The following is a 20,191-nucleotide window of genomic DNA, read 5'->3' on the forward strand; positions in this document are numbered from 1 at the left end:
AGATGCAGTGTGGCTTGGTGACAGATGCAGAGCCTAGACCAGAGCTCCCACTGTCTCTGTCCTCTTGGCTGGTGTCTTGTGCTTATGGCTGCAGTTCCCTGGACTCTCCTGCCTTGAACGACCTCAGGGTTAAAGGGCCAAGAGGGGATGAAGTGTCTTCCAAGAACTTTCAGAATCCCAGACGGGCCGTGGTGCTGAGGGAGATCAACCTCACACAGGCGGAGGCTGGGTGGGGAGGCACTGATGCTTCTCTCAGCTGGTAAGGTGTCCTGGCCACCACCCCACGTGCAGCCCACTCCCGACGCATGAACTCTATTTAATTTCCCTGGTGGAGATGCCTATATAGGGAAGGGGCGTGGCCCAGGCACAGTACCACCTTGCCAACCTTCCCGGGTCCAGAAGCCCCAGCAAGATGCCGGAACCTACCTGCCTTTGCTATTTGGCTTCATTGTATCTCATGAACCAAGACAGCAGGAATTTTCTGCAGTCAACCTCAACAGGAAATAATCCCAGGAATCTGCTGCTTCTCCCTTAATTCATGGAAAACACAGAAAGGACAAGTTCCTCTCAGGAGTGTTTGTGCCACTCCGTTGAGAGGTGTCACTGGTTTGTCCCACAGCTCGGGGACCCAGGCTGGGTGGACGTCGTTTATCAACGATGGTACAGGGAGGCAGTTTGCAAGCTACCAAGTTGGCCTCTTGGCTCTGGAAATTTAATGTGTGACAGCTGCGTGCAGCCAGTGGTGTCCAGCATTTTAAAAAGGTCAATTAAGAAACGGCTGATGGCGGAGCAGCTCATGACAGCCCAAGGGGGTGAGCAGGGCCGAGTAAACAGAAGGGCTGAGACGTATATTACTGGAATTGAAGTGTCGAAGTGAAGCGTGGTGGGGAAGAAATCTATTATCACAAGCCATAAAGCACATCTGAGTTTTGCAGCGGAAAGCAGTACAGCTGTTTCCCTCCCCAGACAGCACAGGGAGCGGTCTGTGAACGGAGGGCTTGGCAGACAAAGGCGACACCTGCATGGCTTGATCAGTCTGCAGACAAAATTGTTACCCTCCTCACTGCCAGTTCTTTTGCACTTCCTGGAGGAGCACAAGGCAGATGCTGAAGTGATAGTCACAATGTGGGTCATGTTCTAGAAATCCATATTTTAAGCCTTCCCCCAAGGTTGGGCTCCACCTTCTCTTCAGGGCACGTGGGTGAGTGGGCGGATGGGAGCCTGAGTGCCACCGTGAGCAAGTGCCTTTCCCCAGACGCACGTCTGCTCCCTGGCTTCAGTGGACACCCAAATGCAGGGAAAGTCTAGACCTTTTACATTGAGAGGGAGTCCTTAGAGGAAGCCTATTTCAGCCTGTGACAGAATCGGCTCATGGGTGGGGGAAGGCACTGCACGGGGCTCTTTTTCGGAAATCAGACAAAGGGGTCTTAAGACTGCTCGGACAGGGTTTTCTTTTTTTGCTATATCTACCTGTCAAGCTAGAAATTCAGCAGAGCAATGGGAGTGCTAATTGATATGCAAAACAGGTCCAGAGTTCCTAGAAATGTCTAATGATCCTCCAATTCATTGCGAATGCAGAATTCAGACCTGCACTAAGTGAAATGGGAGTAAGAACACCAACCTTTTTGCTTTCCCTTCTTTTTATCTTTCCTTTTTCATATCTACTTTGGGAAGCCTCACAGGTTTTATGATTTAAAAAAAATAGTATAGCCATCAGTGGGGTTTGTCTTTCACACACTGGGTATTTATTATTAGAAAATAGCTTCTATCAGCTGTCAGTACCAAACAAGTTGAAAGGAGCGTGCTTCTCACCATAAATTGTTTTTCTCCTTAATGAAGTTTAAATAGTTCACTGTGGGGAGAGTTGTCACGCCTTTTTTTTTTCTTTAAAAACTGAATAATTAAATGGATTTTAGTACAAAACATCCTTCAAATATGACTTGTCCTGCAGTTATGCTGTCCCCTTGAGTAAGGGACTTGGAAGAGATGGAAAAGACCACTCAAGCTATCAAATTACCCCAAAGAATCTATAGTAAAAACTGGGAAACAAACCAATGAACCCAAACAAAACCCATCCAAACCAGGAAACCAGTTTTAACGTTGGCTTTTCAATTTTGATTATCATCTAAGTTTAATATATATATATATATATATATATTTGAAATAGTAATAAAAAAGGAAGAATTTAATTGCATCCTTAGCAGGACAACCTTCCTCACATGTGAAAGAGGTGTTCAGAAAATTCCATATCTGCTAAATAAACATGTTTGGCAGCTTAGCAAATATCATATGATTGCAGCATCCATGATTTGAAGTCAAAGAGCATTCATTCTCTTTCTTCGGGTGGAGTCCGTTGGTCAGGGCGATGTGATTACATGGCTCTGGATGTTCTTCGACCCACAGGCTTGAGGAAGGGTTTGGGAGTGGCTCAGTGTATGGCCCCAGTGCAGAAACTTCCAAACCCCAAACAACAAATCAACCAACCAACCAAACACACAAACATCAAACAATTGTCTCCTTTGAGTTCCTCTTGGCAGAGTGGAGGCCCAGCAGGGACTGCTGGTTGGAAGGGATGTTGACAGACTTTGGAATGAGGAGAATCACCCTCTGATTGGTCCGACGCCATTCGTTGTACAATCGACAGTGGTACCTAAATGACACCTGGGGTTGGGAGAGGAAAAACAAGAGAAGGCTTCAGGTAATGGAAGCTGCTTATCAATTCAAACAACCTATGTGCCATTTAAAACAGTTCCAAACATCAGTACAGCTGGGCAAGAGCCTGGGGCAAAACTGCTCTAGCAGGTAGATGTGTGCTGAGTCTGAGGTTCAACCAAACAGCACTCGTGCCCTGAACACAGGGGCAGCGCTCCCCTCGTGCCTCTTCATCCTGGGCCAAATCATAGTAATAATAGGAAATGATGTTCCTCCTGAGCCTGGACTTATTTTCAGAGTAGTGGTTTGGACCCCACAGGAGAAGAAAGCTGGTTGGGGGTTGTGAGCAGAGCGGGTTCAGCGCCAGTCTTCACGCAGTTGTGGGACTAGGCAGCATGCTCTTTTGGTCATCGAGTTTCTCTCTGTTAAATGAGAGGGATGCGAGGGCTTCGCACACCCTTCTGTAGGTTGGATGCTGCACAACTCAAAGGACCCCATTCACAGTATGACAAGAAGGGCACCCTTCGTACTGAGATATGGACAACCTGCACCACTGTACTTGGCAGCCCCTGTGAGTGATCCCCACTGCCCCCAGCTCCATGGCTTCCAGTGCAGAAGCTTCAGCATGGGCACCAGCTCCCCTGATGAGTTCTTCCTGAGCCAGCGCCTCAGCATGGCATCAGTGCCCTGTGCACCACTGCCCTTGTTTCTCCCTCTCCCTGCACTAGAAGCATCTTGTTGAGGGCAGGGGCTTTTGTTGTATTCATCTTCGCATGCTCTGCACTGGTCACAGCGCCTGGTGCTTAGGAAGTTGCTCAGTTAAGTTCACCGAGTGAATGGATGAGTGAATAAATATCCTGTACCTTCTAATTGCAACACTGCTCTTAGACTTAGGCCTCTCTTACACAATACACGACGGCACGAGCAGTAGACTCATCATCAGCTGTGACATAACTATACCCACAAAGTGCTTGCTGCTTGTGTAAATATACTCGAATGAGATGCTTGCTTGCTTCTGTGGCTTGCTTTGGAGAAGACTGGAGAAAAGCGATTTTCCCAGGAAATTCAAAGAATCGATTCTTCTGAAGATGTATAAACTGCCTTTTAGTTTGAGTATAGCTAGATGTCTAGGTAGGAGAAGGCAATGGCAACCCACTCCAGTACTCTTGCCTGGAAAATCCCATGGATGGAGGAGCCTGGTAGGCTGCAGTCCATGGGGTCGCACAGAGTCGGACACGACTGAAGCGACTTAGCAGCAGCAGCAGCAGCAGCAGATGTCTAGGTAAGTGCTCGGGAAGAAGGCGCCCATGACCTCAGGATGACAAATTATTCAAGGGACACCTGTTTAACCACCTGGGCTAGGTGAGTCATGGTGATCCTAGTTCAGGGTCCCTGTTGGCCAAAGTGGACTGACCCTATGGTTTAGCTCAGTGTTTCTGGAAGATAATGCAGGCTCTTGATCAGAAAGGGCCTGTCTTCATGGAAGGATCATGAAATCCAAGGCCACTCACTCAAATTTCTTAGGGTAGAAAGCAGATACCACAGACAGAATGCCAGAGAGATTTCAGTATGAAAATATAAGCTTTTAAACTCACACAGATGTGCTTTTCTCCAAAAAGCTCTGAACATGCCAGAGTGGATCAGAGGTTTTTTTTTTTTTTTTTCTTTTTCTGTTTTTAAAGCTTGATTCTCTTATATCTGTTCCGTCCTGCCGCTGCCTGGTGCTACTCATGAATGTAAGAGGCAGGCTGGAAAACGTGCTGATCAGGGCAAAGGGCAGGGAAGGGGTAGGGAACAGACAAGCACTAAAGAAGAGCTGGGGCAGTACAAGAAATCTGGAATCTGGAAATATTACAGGAAAGCTGGATTTGAAATCTAGCCCCTCCGTCGGGATGGTAATGAACTGCGCATGCTCAGTAAGTCCGGGCACAGCGGCAGCTGCGCGCAGTAGGGGGCAGGCAGTGGGATACCTCGTTTGTAAAATGTGAATAATGATATCAGAGATAATGCATAAAAAGCACGCTGCCACTGCCACATGTTAGTGTTCTTGGCCTGTTATTTCTGGCGGGTTAAATCTGAAAAGAAGATAATTTTGCAACACTCCTTCTTAGATACAGGAAGGTGGGGGAAAAAAAGAAAAAGGGAGATTGGGCTATTTCCTCTAAAGCCTTGCTCTCAGTGTGGCCATGAAGGATGCACCACCTGGGAGCTTGTTAGAATATAACAGTTGTGGGCTCCACCCAGACATGGGGAATCAGAGCCTGCATTTTAACAAGATCCCCAGGTGATTCGCATGTACATTCAAGCCTGAGAAGCACTGCTTCAAGGAACTAGGGAGTCCATGCCTTAGCAGGCCTCTCAGCTCCTTGGCTGGGAAGTACAAAAATAAGACCCACTTGTTCAGACAAACAAATGAGACCTTACTACGCATTCATCTATCTTAATTGCTGTTCACCACCACGGTCTGCAGGCGAATTCAATCAATAAGAAAGCATCATGAGAAGATGACGCTGCGTCAGAGATAATGAAGGTAGGTGCAGAGCGCAGGGATCATGGGTCTGCAGTTGCCCTGGATTGTCCTGGCTCTGGTCTCTAAGCGTGCCAAGATACTCCCTCCCCTCAATGGAACAGAACAAGAATAAGACAGGTTTGATTTAGAGAAATAAAGAGGCAGTGAGGGAAAAAAAATAAAGGAAAAAAGAAGCTATGGCAGTAGTAACACTGGGAACTTCATTTAGATATTTATTAAATTTCTGAGGTTTTAAAGAAAAAGGAGGAAGAGTACGGGGCCACTATTCTAAAAACTACTCTTTATGGGATGGGTTTCTTAAAGTGTCTTCATTTTTTCCATCCAAAGGCTATTTATTAACCTCCGGTCACGGGCAAGGTCTGTGCAGAGTTGCAGTCATGTGCACGGCACACAGAGGGCCGGCACGTATTAGCATCACCTCTCCCCGAGAGGCTTCCCTGGTGACTCAGCGGTAAAGAATTAGCCTGCCAATGCAGGAGACGTGGGTTTGATCCCTGGGTTGAGAAGATCCCCTGGAGAAGGAAATGGCAACCTGCTCCAGTATTCTTGCCTGGGAAATCCTATGGACAGAAGAGCCTGGTGGGCTACAGTCCACGAGGTCACAAAAGAGTCAGACTCGACTTAGAAAGTAAACAACAATAGCTCCCCAAGGTGGGGGTGACTGGCTAAGGCCGAACGTTTGCTGTAAAGTCATGGCATGATTTGGGAAATCTCATTAGGAATTTTGATTCTGCCCTTTCTCTTTGGAGTTCATGGTGTGACTGAAGTATCTGGATGAGGCCAGGGCTGTAGAAGTTGTCTTCCCAGAATGGGGCCTGACCTCTGATCTGTGATGGTCCTGTGGAAGACAAGACGGCGGTGAGGGACTGAGTCAGCCACACCGGGTCTTGCTGGACACCCTCAGGGTGTGTCTGAACCCATTAGGAGCCTTGCCAGGACAGCATTCTATTCAAGCTTTCCCCTCTGTAAAGAGAATTTAAATGATTGACCCACGGGACTGGGAGTCAGCCAGAAAGGCTGGATCATTCATTCCTTTGGTCTGGTGATTTAATCAGTTGCCACCGAGACTCAGTAGATGGCGGGACCTCCTGGGAGGGGGCGGTGGTCACTGCACGTGGGCATGACTACACTGGGCTAATGCAGATCCTCTGTGGACACTTTTTGAACTCTTCACGTGGACTCAGTGCTCACCTACTTGTGTCTGTCCACAGACTTCAAATGGTTTGTGGCATGCACAGTGATGTTTCTGGGGCACCTCTTCCCTCCAGCTGTCAGGGTGGAGGTGACCGAGGTCTTGGCCTCCTGGGTGCCAGACACCTGTGTGTCAGAGCAGCGGATTCCAGAAGGCAGAACTCCCTGAGTCTGTCAAGCCTGGCCTGGTGGGGGCACTGAGCTCCAAATGCACCTTTGGGCGAGCAGCGTGGGTGCGGGTCCCTCTGACAGCACTGGCGAGGCCCTTCTGGGAATGTTCCTCCGGGGAGAGCCGGGCTGGGACTGACACCATGTTTGTTTATCTAAGACATTTTCACAGCATATTCTCCTTAAGTTTGACAGCTTGTTTACGATGGGTTTCTGCTGCAGGGCAGTTTCCAAGTGCTGTCAGCTTCTGAATTAAGGCTCTTGCCAGGCCCGCTCAGTACAGCATTTATCTGGGAAGGAGTTAGTCTAGATTCAGTAACCTATAGCTGAGCTGTGGCTGCTGTGAGTTTTTCACATGAAAGGGGAGAAACGCCTGTATTTCCCTCCAGTTGCTCTTCGTTTTATAGAGGAGGGAGGGAGAGTGTGAGATGGGGGAGCACAGCAGCTGGGGGAAGAGAGCCCATGCCTCTGCTGAGTGCCCCGATGGATGTTCCCGAAGTTATCCCACCTCATCCTCACAACAGTTGACCCAGGGGTCAGCAGTCATTTCCTCAAGTCTGTGCATAAGGAGAGGGATGATCAGAGAGGTTAGGGACCCTGTTTGAAGTTACACAGCTATTCGGATGCTAAATCTTGGGTTTAAACACAGAGCCTTTGGATTCTGAAGGCATGTGCTTTTTTTTTTTTTTTTTTTTTACCATGCACCGCTGCCTCTTGGCAGCATTTCTGGAGTGAAGTATGTCATCCGTCTCCTGAAAGAGCCACTCCAGGGACCTTTCCCACCCAAACCTTCCTTTCACCTGAGATGAGATACGAAACAGGATAACATCCATTTTTCTCTGGGTAATCTCTTTCCTTCTTTTTGCCCACTCCCTCCTCTTTTTTTTTTTTTTTTTCCTTCCCGTTAGGTAAGTGTATGCTTTACAAAGGAGATTTTCAAAAAGGCCTTAACTTAATTTGAATGTCCAGCATTTAAGACTACATCTTCATTCAACCTTCATCTTAGGAACTTATACAAGAAAAATGAGAGACTAGCAAACTTCCAAACATGGTAAAACTTACAGTTAATTGTTTTCCAAAGTGCTCTCCCACATACGCTTTCACATCAATCCCCTAAGGCCAGGAGAAGCTGGTAGGATGGGTATCACTCTCATCCCCACTTTACAGATGAGAACATCGAGGCTTGGAGAGGGGAAATGACTTTTCCAAGGTGGTGCGAGACTTAGACACTAGTGGACAGACAATTTAGTTTCTTATTTCTAATCCTCTTCCCACAACACTGTCCTTGCAGCTTCTGAGTCAGCCTGATTGCTTGATTCACAGTGAATCAAGACACAGTTTAGAAGCGTAGATGTTTAGAGGAGACAATTAAAGTTTTGGTTGAGGGCTTTATTAGGCTGGGAAAATGAATGCCTCCCTTAACCAGAAGACTCCCATAAAGTTCCAAGCACCGAAATACTCCTTATGTACTCAGGCTCAAGTCATGCCCCTTTTACTGAGACTGAAATGCATCCCCCACTTAGCACCTGAAACTCTCACCTGAGAGGAGGCACAGAGCTGGACAAGAGGAAAGGGCAGTGAGCAGGGGGTTGTGGTCAGCGTGGTAGGGATGGTAGCTGGTAGCACAGGGCTTGGGATACAGGGTAAGGCAGCAGGTGTGAGCACCGTAAGCTTCACATGCTGACACTGTGCTGCAGAGATCGAATGGGACAGCCTAGACAGGAAATTCATATTGAATAACAACGGAGCGTGCTCAGATTAGAGATGAGCAGGCACATGCCAGGAAGCGGGGGGGGGGCCCGGTTTCTGAAAACCATCTAGAGGACTATGACATTCTTCCCTGCAGGTCTCACAGGGAAGCGTCAAGAGAGAGCAAATGCTGCCCCCTCTTTGTGGGTGCTGCCAACTGGTACCCAAGCAATCACGAGGTTAATTAAAACAATAAAAAACCAGAGAGGGTTAAAATTTTTGTCCTTCTATCCAGCAGGAACACTTATTGGGAAATGGTTTTTCTTTAGTGGTAGCTTCTCAGCTAGATGAATTAGTGGTTTTATGGGCAGCAGAATCAATGTCCCAACCCAGAATAATCAGCAGGCAAAGTGCATCTCCTCGTCCAACAAAGACTTTAGGCCTTGTCAGGACGAAAGGAGAAAATAACCAGCAGGAGGATTCATGATCTGTGCGGGCAGCAATAGCAACAGTGGCCAAGCACGTCATTCATCACGTACATCATACACCACAAGCCTGGCAAAAGTGAGGAGCGTGAACAAGAGAAAGAAGATGCCAGGCCTGCTCACAGAGGAATGCCTGGCTGTGAGAGGGGAGGAATGCCCAGGGTGTATGCCTTTGACTGATGAACTCTCAGAAGCTGGGGCTTTTTCTTTGCTTCATCTGCTCTTCCCAGCAGTGCACATACATGTACACACACACACACACACACACACACACACCCCGAATCACTATCACCAGCACTTAACGCTCTTGTGCTTCCAGGCAGGTGAGATGAGCTACAGACAAGAAGGAAAGCCGTGCCAGCCGGGTGCTGCCAGCTCCCACTGGCCGCAATCCCCGGGCTCCGGGCCATACTTACTAGTGTCCAAAAGAGGTAAATAGTGAAGAGTGCAACAGTGAGTGCAATCAGTCCGACGGCTTCGAGCCGACTGCTAAAGTGCAGGTGGTCCACAGCGCCCCGCAGGCAGAGCCAGCCCGAGATGGTGGCCAGCGGGGTGATGAACAGGAAGCACACCATGTCTCCAAACAGAGTCCGCTTCTCGTGCTGGGGACCTGGGTTTCTGAGCCACTGCCAGGGGAAGGGAGACAGAGAAAAGCAGTGACAAGGTTAAACACCAGGGAGGGGTGGAGACATGCTACTCTGAGGTTGTATTTGTCTTCAGCATCTGGAAAGGGCACCTCTGACCTGTTCTGAGATTACATGGAAGCAGTAAGGGCTCGTTCCCAGCCCTGTCCCATCAATAGTAGTGATGATGATAATAGTAATGACAATAAAAGCATCCTTGCTGTAGATGTCCTGCTGGTTTTGAAAAGAGTTCAATGATTATTATTATTAGGAATCACAATGACCCTATGGGGAAGGCAGAGAGAACGTTATCTTTGAAAGGTAACTGAGGTGCAGGAAGTGCTGTAGTGTCCCAGAGCTTTCCTGGGTCTTGACTCTGGGAATGTGTGCAGGAAAGGGTTAACTTAGCATGCCCAAGCTGCACCCACATTGCTCAAATCCTGCACATTTCTAAGACCTGTTTTTTTTTAAAGACTGGATCCTAAGAAAAGAGCTCTAAGTCCTTGTAATGATGTGCCTGATAAGAGTGTTTTTGGATGCCTGAGGCCTTGGGCCACATGGTGCCAGGGAAAGCAGATAGTTTATGCCAACGGTGTGATTTACGTTGAACACCTATTTTTGCTCCAGGGGCTGGAGTCTGAGTAGCTGAGGTCTTTCACGCGGGCGTTGCATATCTTATGTGACTGACCCTAATAAACGCCCTGGACACCAAGGTTCGGGTGAGCACCCATGGTTGATAGGGCCCTGCACACATTGTTATAAACTATTGCTATAAAAATTAGGGACATCTGTGTGATATTGCTGGGAAGGGACATCTGGGAGCTTGTCCCTAGTGCCTCCTGGACTTTGCCCTGGCACCTTCTGCCTCTGTTGATTTTAATTGGTATCCCTCTGTGGTCATTCATTGTAACCATGAGTATAAGAGCTTTTCTGGGTCTTGTGAGTCCTAGTCAGTCACTGAGGGTGGTCTTGGGGAAGGAGACTCACCTGTACTCCATCAACTCCATAATGCCCCTTCCCGTATATTTTAGGAGCCTGGATCTCCTACTTAGGACTGTCTCTGATATCTTAGACTTCCCTGGTGGCTCAGACAGTCTGCGTACAATGTGGTAGACCCGGGTTCAATCCCTGGGTTGGGAAGATCCCCTGGAGAAGGAAATGGCAACCCGCTCCAGTACTCTTACTTGGAAAATCCCATGGATGAAGGAGCCTGGTAGGCTACAGTCCATGGGCTTCGCAAAGAGTCAGACACGACTGAGTGACTTCACTTTCACTTTCTGACTTCTTAATTGTGCTACCATCTTGACTGAACCAATTCCAAAAAGGGTGGGGAAAACATCAGCTTGTTGAAAGACTAGAGATGAGCATCCCTGCAGGATAGGAACAAGGTTGTCCTCCCACTTGGGGAATTGCTGAATGTCTGCTGAGATGTTTTCCATAATCCATCTAAGAAAAGTCATGTTTATGTATCGATGTCAGTGCATATTGGTAAGGAGGCCAGGTTGCTTTCCTTCAGATTAGCATGGAAACATGCCCAAGTAATTTCTCATCTCACTACCCCATCTAGCAATGACAGAGGCCAAAGAGTCCAGAGAAGGAGTCAGGTGAGATGGGAGAGATGCTGGCTGACTGTCTTCCACCTCTTCTCAGGGGCCAGCAGTGCTGTGGGCCGCTGAGAAGTTACCCCAAGGGGCCAGCACAGTGGTTCCTTCAAAACCATTGGTAGGAGGGAAGGGACAAAGACAGGGGAGACTGGAGAGAGGGAAGGCTATATTCAAGGGCAGACCCAGAAGACACAGGAGCTGCAGAGAAGGCGAGGGAACCAGGAAAGAGCTGTGTATAGGCCAGCAGAAGCCTCAAGAGCGAGCCCAAGAGGTGGAAGCTCAGAGGGACAGAAGGCAGTTTGCTGTTCAGGGAAGGAGCAGACTTTCCTTGAATGTTTGCCTGAGGCAAATGGTAAATGACCCCAAATGCCTAAATTACCCCTTTCCAGTGACAACCCACTTTTTAAATTAATTAATTAAACTTATTTGGCTGTGCCCGGTCTTGGTTGTGGCATGGGGGATCAAGTTCCCTGAGCAGGGGTCAAACCCTGGCCCCTTGCATTGGGAGTGCAGAGTCTTAGGCACTGGGCCTAAGGAAGTCCCTGACATTCCACTTTAAAAATGGCTGAGATGCTGAAAGAAGTCACCTCAGTTCAAAAGTGGACCTGGATAAATATTAAAACGTAGATAATGGGGAGTTGGCTTGTCTGCGAATATAAACACAGTGTTATAAAAATTTAACACAAATACCCAAACGATCAGGTGCAAACAGTATTAACCTCACTACGTGCTGTTGTGCTACCTCAGACATCTCAGCAGCTTCAGAGAAATTCAAAGAGCTCTTAGTAATTAATGTTTCCTTATCTAAATACTGGCAATATTTCTGTGAAGTGGAGAGTAGCAACGAGATACGGTTATCCCCACTTTACAGAGGCTCAGCAAGGGAGAATGACTGCTCCGGGTGATACTGAGAGGGGATCAGGGTCTCTACTCTTGTTCAGATGTCCTGCCAGTGAAATATTTAAAAACAGAAGTGGCAAGGCATTCAGAAATCCAGATTCTTAAAACACTAGTGCTGACCTAGCAGCAACCTGACTCCCCCAGTAGCTTAGACTTTGCCAGGAAGTAGATCTGGGAAGCTGGCCTGTTTTTCTCTGTGCCCCCACTTGCTGGAACGTAGTAGGTTCTCAATAAATTTGCGACAGGTGCGCAGACAAGTTACTTCATTGGCTAAGACCCCCCTGCACCTCCCCAGTTTCTGTTCCTTGGGAATTCTGAGCATGTTTTATTAAACCTAACTTAGCACTTTATGTAGGAGAAGGCAATGGCAACCCACTCCAGTACCCTTGCCTGGAAAATCCCATGGACGGAGAAAGCCTGCTAGGCTGCAGTCCATGGGGTCGCTAAGAGTCGGCATGACTGAGCAGCTTCACTTTCACTTTTCACTTTCATGCATTGGAGAAGGAAATGGCAACCCACTCCAGTGTTCTTGCCTGGAGAATCCCAGGGATGGGGGAGCCTGGTGGGCTGCCGTCTATGGGCTCGCACAGAGTCGGACACGACTGATTCGACGCAGCAGCAGCAGCAGCAGCAGCAGCAGCACTTTATGTGGCCCGTGACACTGCTCACTGAAATGACTCAGGTATGCAAGGAGGTGATTATGGATTACTGCAGAACTCTGCCTGATGCACAATAAATTGCAGAGGCAAACTAGAAATTACTATTTTGTTCCCAGTTTCCTATTTTCTAATTGTTCTTTGACCTTCTATATTCCTAAAAAATTTCTGGGTCATTTTTTATGTCTATGACCACAAGGGCCTGGATTCTGCATATTATTAACACTATATATATATATATATATTTTTTTTTTTTTTTGCTCACTTTACTCTTTGTGTTGTTTGGGTCATATTTAGGTATGAAGTTCTTTTTTAAAAATTAACTACTTAACTGATTCTTGGCTCTGCTGGGTCTTGGCTGCTGCACTCGGGCTTTCTCTAGTTTCGGGAAGCGGGGGCTAATCTCTAGTTGTGGTGCGCAGGCTTCTCATCGTGGAGGCTTCTCTTGTTGGAGACTGCAGGCTCTAGGCACGCAGGCTTCAGGAGTTGCAGCACGCGGGCTCAGTAGTTGTGGTACACGGGCTTAGTTGCTCCGAGGCATGTGGGATCTTCCCAAACCAGGAACTGAACCCATGACCCCTTCTTTGGTGGGCAGGTTCTTAACCACTAGACCGCCAGGGAAGCCTAGTATGAAGTTCTTCAAATAGGTACTGTTACGTTAAAATCTGTGACTTCTTCAGAATCCTAAGTACAATTTCTTTCTCACAAATGCAGGCCCGTGAATAAGACCACTAGCAATATCTGTTGTTGAGGAAAAATTTGCCTTGTGCCATGGTAAGACCCTCTGCCAATGTGTCCAAAAAGTTGATACAGGATATTTAAACAGAGTTTGTAACAGAGAGAATGTGATTTTGCCTCCAGTTCCAGCAATAGGGGATTGTCTAAATATGGAATTTTCTTAAAACAGACTTCTATAGAGTAATCTCAAGTGATAACGTGTATTTTGTATTTACTGACATGATATATTGCTGAACAAGAAAAGAATGCTACTAGACAGAATTACAGTATGACCCTATATATGTAGTGATACATCTACATGCACATGAACATTTATACTTACACAGATGTAGTGAATTTGCATAGACAAAGACCAGAAGGATCCTAGCAAAACAGTTGCTGTTCTTGGTAGTGGAATCAGAATGGTCTTTAACTTTTTTCCTTTTGTATGTATATTCATGTTTTTCTAAAATGAACATGGATTACCTGTGCAGTTATGTACAAAACATCCAGAGAGAGAGAGAGAGAGAGAGGAAAGGGGGGGTGGAGGGAGAGAGATCAAGAGACAGGAGGAAGTCAGGCAAGTCAGGTGTTTAGAGCACAGCAAACTATAGCAATAAAATAAACTATTACTGAGTCAAGGCTGGGGCAAGCCAGTGCTAGACATTTGGAGTTTTTTGTGCAATAGCTCATTGAGTCTTCACAATAACTTTGTGAGGCAGATTCCTAACATTATCCCCATTTTACAGATACAAACACTGGGGAACAGAATTTAGCAATGTACCTAACGATAGATAGCAAGTGTTGAGATTGAAACCAGCCTCACTGGTCTGATCCTTGCTTTCCATATTTATGTTTTCTTTCTGCACCAAGTGATATTTGCGTGTGCGCATGAGTGAGTGTGTGTGCACATGTACACACTAGATGTTTTGCAGACTTTCGGCTAGCTGGGATATGGTAAGTCCTGCTGTTTTCTTGGTACATCACATAACCGAATGGTTGGCTGGCCAGGATGTTATCACGGTAACTTTATAAAATTTGCTTAGGCTGCTGTTCTGTTCTTTGTTAATTCTTTTACCACACAATAATACTCTGGGTGTTTAATCTCAGCTACATTATCATGCATTTTAGCTTAATTCATAATAGGCAAAAGATTGATCTCAACTATTGTTCCATTGTGTTTCTTGCTTTTTATATGTCTTTTGCCTCTCTCTTACCAGTTATACTTATTTAACATAAAGTATTATCCCTGTTCTGTAGTAGCATCTTTGTGTCCCATACATTCAGTAAAGAGCAGACAGAGGCAGAACGGCAGGTTTGTTTGTATGTCCAGTCTTCCCACTGACTTGAGGTGGTCCTTACCTTTAAATCACTGGCATTTTATAGCACATTCAGCATTCAGAGGCTGAATGAATGACAGTAACTTATGTTTACATGTTAACTCAGATCTTACAATATGCCAAGCACTATCATATATGCTACATGTAGTAATTTATCCACTCTTCAATAACCTTTGAAAGAGGTACCATTATTAACATTAGTATTTTATATTAATAGGGAAACTGAGGCATGCAGAAGTTACATAAGTTATAGAAGTTTGACCTTGTCTTGATCTATGTAGTCTAGCTCCAAAGATTGGACTCCTATTGTATCTTCATTCTCAAAAAAAAAAGGTTGGGGTGTAGGAAGGGTGGGTGGATAAAGGGGAGAAGAGGAGGAGGTTTGCACCTTAACTGGTTTTATTACTGCAAGAAGGAATATTTACTTATCATGGTTCCCCTGGTGTGCTCAGTCATGTCTGACTCTTTGTGACCTTGTGGACTGTGGCCCACCAGGCTCCTCTTCCATGGGATTTTCTAGGCAAGAATATTGGGGTGGGTTGCCATTTCCTTCTCCATGGTTCCCCTGGAGTGAAATACCAATTAATTTATCCTGCTGCTTGTGGACAGTTTTTGTAGCTAAATAGTCTTCTTTTTTTTGAGGGGTGTCTGTGCAGCTTGTGGGATCTTCATTCCCCAACCAGAGATTGCACCTGGGGTTCTTGCAGTGAAAGCTTGGAGTGAAACCACTGGACAGCCAGGAAATTCCCTAAAATATCATTCTTAAAGAGTCTTTAGTTTGATCTTAGTCCTCAGCTTGTACTTGGTGGTTAGTTGTATTTTTAAGACCGGAGGTCAGTGATGGAGAATGCTCATTTGTATGGCCTCTTTTGCCTTGGCAGGCCCATCTACATGGCTGCCAGGGGATATGTGGGCAGCCAGGGGCACCTTCCTGGCTTTTGTTCTCTGATTCCATCAAAATCATAAAGCAGAGAGATTGTACCGTTGAAAGCCTTAGCAGTGAGCTGGCTTTTTTTTTTTTTTTTTTGGTGGGGCTCTCATTCCAATCATTGGCTTATTCCCAAATGATGAGATTAATCTACTCTTGGAAATAGGTACAAAAGTCAACCAAACAACCAACCAAATGAAACAAAACAGAAACCTCCACGGTAATGAGCAGTGTAGGGCCCGAGACAGCACAGGGAATCGAAGCAGCATTGCACTGCCAGGGACACAGTGTCATTCACTGGCTGTAAATGGATATCCAAGCTGAGCCAGGCACCAGTGGTTATTTGCAAGGTGGGTTAACTGTGGGTTCAGTTCTAATTACAGTGGCAATTTGTTAAATCCCTTACTGCTGGGGAGGAGTGAGGGGGTGCAGTGCTACAGGACATTAGATTCTGCCTCCCAGACTCTGAGTTAATCGGCTTTAATCCCCAAGGTAGACAGGACATTTTGCAGGTCAGTTTGTACTGGAACCAGATTACACTCTGGTGGCTAATAGCTCCGATCGATTACAACCTTCCCCATGAATCTCCTTAATGAGAAACCATCATGAGAATGAAAGAAACTGATAGGAGGGATAATAACCGATAGAACCATAACAAATTTATAGGGTAGAAAAACAGAAAAAAGAAGGCCTGATCTCAGAATGTTTACTCACTTGGCCTGAGTGTCTCCTGTTAATCTGACACTTGGTAGAGTTATTCACCAAGTGCTTGCCTTTCTTGGAATGAGGCTTCTTGAAGCCCAACACAACACAGCCTGCATGAGCTGTCTGGCTTGCCCAGAGAGCTGCGATGGGAAAGGGGCAGTGCAAAGACCAGAAGACATGTGACAGGTCCTCTGTGTGATTTAGAACTGAAGATGAAACTCAAAAATCACATATTTCAGTTAACTTGAAACATAGCAGAAAACAAAACCAAACAAACTCCCACCAGTGTTTTAAATCCCTGAACTTTGCAGTCTGTCAGTGAATTTCCAGGGCAGTTGAAGCTGCTCAGGAGATTCTGACTCTGGGGAAGCTAAGGAGATGCTCGCTTCAAATGTCCATCAACCCCGGCTGCAAGCAACATACCTCAAACAAAAACTTCACAGATGATTTGCTCATGACTCTAAATGCAAATCTCCAGCCTTGGCCTCTCTCCAAAGCTCCAGATGTGTATATCCAGCAGGCCACTCCACAGCTCCACTTACATGACTAATAGACAGCTCAAACTCCCTAGACCACTGGGGAAATCCCCAAAGCTGAACACTTGATTTAGCATGGACATCATCAACAAAAGAGTCCAAAATGCAGTACTTGGATGCAATCTCAAAAACAACAGAATGATCTCTGTTCATTTCCAAGGCAAACCATTCAATATCATGGTAATCCAAGTCTATGCCCTGACCAGTAATGCTGAAAAAGCTGAAGTTGAACGGTTCTATGAAGACCTACAAGACCTTTTAGAACTAACACCCAAAAAAGATGTCCTTTTCATTATAGGGGACTGGAATGCAAAAGTAGGAAGTCAAGAAACACCTGGAGTGACAGGCAAATTTGGCCTTGGAGTACGAAATGAAGCAGGGCAAAGGCTAATAGAGTTTTGCCAAGGGAACGCACTGGTCATAGCAAACACCCTCTTGCAACAACACAAGAGAAGACCCTACACATGGACATCACCAGATGGTCAACACCAAAATCAGATTGATTATATTCTTTGCAGCCAAAGATGGAGAAGCTGTATATAGTGAGCAAAAACAAGACTGGGAGCTGACTGTGGCTCAGATCATGAACTCCTTATTGGCAAATTCAGACTTAAATTGAAGAAAGTGGGGAAAACCATTAGACCATTCAGGTATGACCTAAATCAAATCCCTTATGAGTATACTCTGGAAGTGAGAAATAGATTTAAGGGACTAGATCTGATAGACAGAGTACTTGATGAACTATGGATGGAGGTTTGTGACACTGTACAGGAGACAGGGAGCAAGACCATCCCCAAGGAAAAGAAAAGTAAAAAAGCAAAATGGCTGTCTGAGGAGGCCTTACAAATAGCTGTGAAAAGAACAGAGGTGAAAGGCAAAGAAGAAAAGGAAGGATATACCCATTTGAATGCAGAGTTCCAAACAATAGCAAGGAGAGATAAGAAAGCCTTCCTCAGCAATCGGTGCAAAGAAATAGAGGAAAACAATAAAATGGGAAAGACTAGAGATCTCTTCAAGAAAATTAGAGATACCAACGGAACATTTCATGCAAAGCTGGGCTCAGTAAAGGACAGAAATTGTATGAACCTAACAGAAGCAGAAGATATAAGAAGAGGTGGCAAGAATACATGGAAGAACTGTATAAAAAAGGTCTTCATGACCCAGATAATCATGAAGGCATGATCACTCACACTCACCTAGAGCCGGACATCCTGGAATGTGAAGTCAGGTGGGCATTAGGAAGCGTCACTACGAACAAAGCGAGTGGAGGTGATGGAATTCCAGTGGAGCTATTTCAAATCCTAAAAGATGATGCTGTGAAAGTGCTGCACTCAATATGCCAGCAAATTTGGAAAACTCAGCAGTGGCCACAGGACTAGAAAAGGTCAGTTTGCATTCCAATCCCAAAGGAAGACAATGTCAAAGAATGCTCAAACTACCACACAATTGCACTCATCTCACATGTTAGTAAAGTAATGCTCAAAATTCTCCAAGCCAGGCTTCAGCAATACGTGAACCATGAACTTCCAGATGTTTAAGCTGGTTTTAGAAAAGGCAGAGGAACCAGAGATCAAATTGCCAACATCCCCTGGATCATCAAAAAAGCAAAAGAGTTCCAGAAAAACATCTATTTCTGCTTTATTGACTATGCCAAAGCCTTTGACTGTGTGGATCACAATTAACTGTGGAAAATTTTACAAGAGATGGGAATACCAGACCACTTGACCTGCCTTTTGAGAAACCTGTATGCAGGTCAGGAAGCAACAGTTAGAACTGGACTTGGAACAACAGACTGGTTCCAAATAGGAAAAGGAGTACGTCAAGGCTGTATATTGTCACCCTGCTTCTTTAACTTATATGCAGAGTACATCATGAGAAATGCTGGGCTAGATGAAGCACAAGCTGGAATCAAGATTGCCAGGAGAAATATCAATAACCTCAGATATGCAGATGATACCACCCTTATGGCAGAAAGTGAAGAACTGAAGAGCCTCTTGATGAAAGTGAAAGAGGAGAGTGAAAAAGTTGACTTAAAGCTCAACATTCAGAAAACGAAGATCATGGCATCTGGTCCCATCACTTCATGGCAAATAGATGGGGAAACAGTGGAAACAGTAGCTGACTTTATTTTTCTGGGCTCCAAAATCACTGCAGATGGTGACTGCAGCCATGAAATTAAAAGATGCTTGCTCCTTGGAAGGAAAGTTATGACCAACCTAGACAGCATATTAAAAGGCAGAGACATTACTTTTCCAACAAAGGTCTGTTTAGTCAAGGCTGTGGTTTTTCCAGTAGTCATGTATGGATGTGAGAGTTGGACTATAAAGAAAGCTGAGTGCTGAAGAATTGACACTTTTAAACTGTGGTGTTGGAGAAGACTCTTGAGAGTCCCTTGGACTGCAAGGAGATCCAACCAGTCCATCCTAAAGGAGATCAGTCCTGGGTGTTCATTGGAGGGACTGATGTTGAAGCTGAAACTCCAGTACTTTGGACAACTGATGTGAAGAGCTGACTCATTTGAAAAGACCCTGATGCTGGGAAAGATTGAGGGCAGGAGGAGAAGGGGACAACAGAGGATGAGATGGTTGGATGGCATTACAGACTCAATGGACATGGGTTTGGGTGGACTCCAGGAGTTGGTGGTGGACAGGGAGGCCTGGCGTGCTTCAGTTCATGGGGTCACAAAGAGTCGGACACGACTGAGTGACTGAACTGAACACCACCTTTCTTTTCTGCAAGGCTCCCTATCAGGAAATGACACGACCAACCACCCAGTTGCTTAATCCTGTTTCCTTTCTATGTCATACCCTGCAAATCTAGTCCTTCTGTAAGCCCCGTCAGAACTCCTTCAACACACATCTGGAATCTCTGCTCCTCTCTCCATCTCCATTGCTGCCATCCCCAGGCCTCCGTCACTCTTATTTGGGAGGCAATTGCATTCCTGCTTCCACTCTGGTCACCTTCTAGTCCAAATCTAAAACAGCAGTCAGAGTGACCTTGTAAATACATAAACCAGACTACCTTGCTCCTTTGCTTAAAATTCTCCAATGCTTAGAATAAAGTCCAAACTCTGCCCTTCCTCTGTGTGTCTCCTATAACCTCTCCCCCTTCATTTCCAAATTTATACGTGGCTGTTCCCATGAGGGGAACAGGCTCTGACCATATTCTTGCACGGTTGTCTCCTTCTCATCATTTAGTTCAAAAATACTCCTTGCACCTCTGAGCATTACCTGGCTATATTTTCTATAGAGTGCATGACACTCTATGAAATGATGCTGTTTATCTATTTACCTGATTGCTTGTTTATTTTTTGCTCCCCGCTTCAATGAGAGCTCCATGATGGTAGGACTTCATTTTTGTTCGTTCTTGTATGCCTTGATCCAAGAACAGTACTGGAACACAGTAGATGCTTCATGAAAATGAATGAATATCTGAGATGCCAGTGGTCCTGACCAGAAATGACCCTA

At 45.8% G+C, this 20,191-nt stretch overlaps 1 protein-coding gene across 1 annotated transcript in view; it reads right to left on the bottom strand.

The window, feature by feature from the left end:
• Window positions 1–1,717: 1,717 nt before the first annotated feature.
• MARCH3 (membrane associated ring-CH-type finger 3) overlaps window positions 1,718–20,191 on the bottom strand; it is a 156,398-nt gene continuing 137,924 nt past the window's right edge. The window contains exons 4-5 of the mRNA XM_027547013.1: window positions 9,132–9,341; window positions 1,718–2,661 (exon numbers count right to left, since the gene is read on the bottom strand). Coding sequence (XP_027402814.1) covers window positions 2,503–2,661; window positions 9,132–9,341 — 369 coding nt within the window. The 3' untranslated portion in view covers window positions 1,718–2,502. The remainder of the gene's footprint in view (window positions 2,662–9,131; window positions 9,342–20,191) is intronic.

Source organism: Bos indicus x Bos taurus, chromosome 7 (genome assembly GCF_003369695.1).
Source record: "Bos indicus x Bos taurus breed Angus x Brahman F1 hybrid chromosome 7, Bos_hybrid_MaternalHap_v2.0, whole genome shotgun sequence".
NCBI classification, from domain to species: Eukaryota; Metazoa; Chordata; class Mammalia; order Artiodactyla; family Bovidae; genus Bos; species Bos indicus x Bos taurus.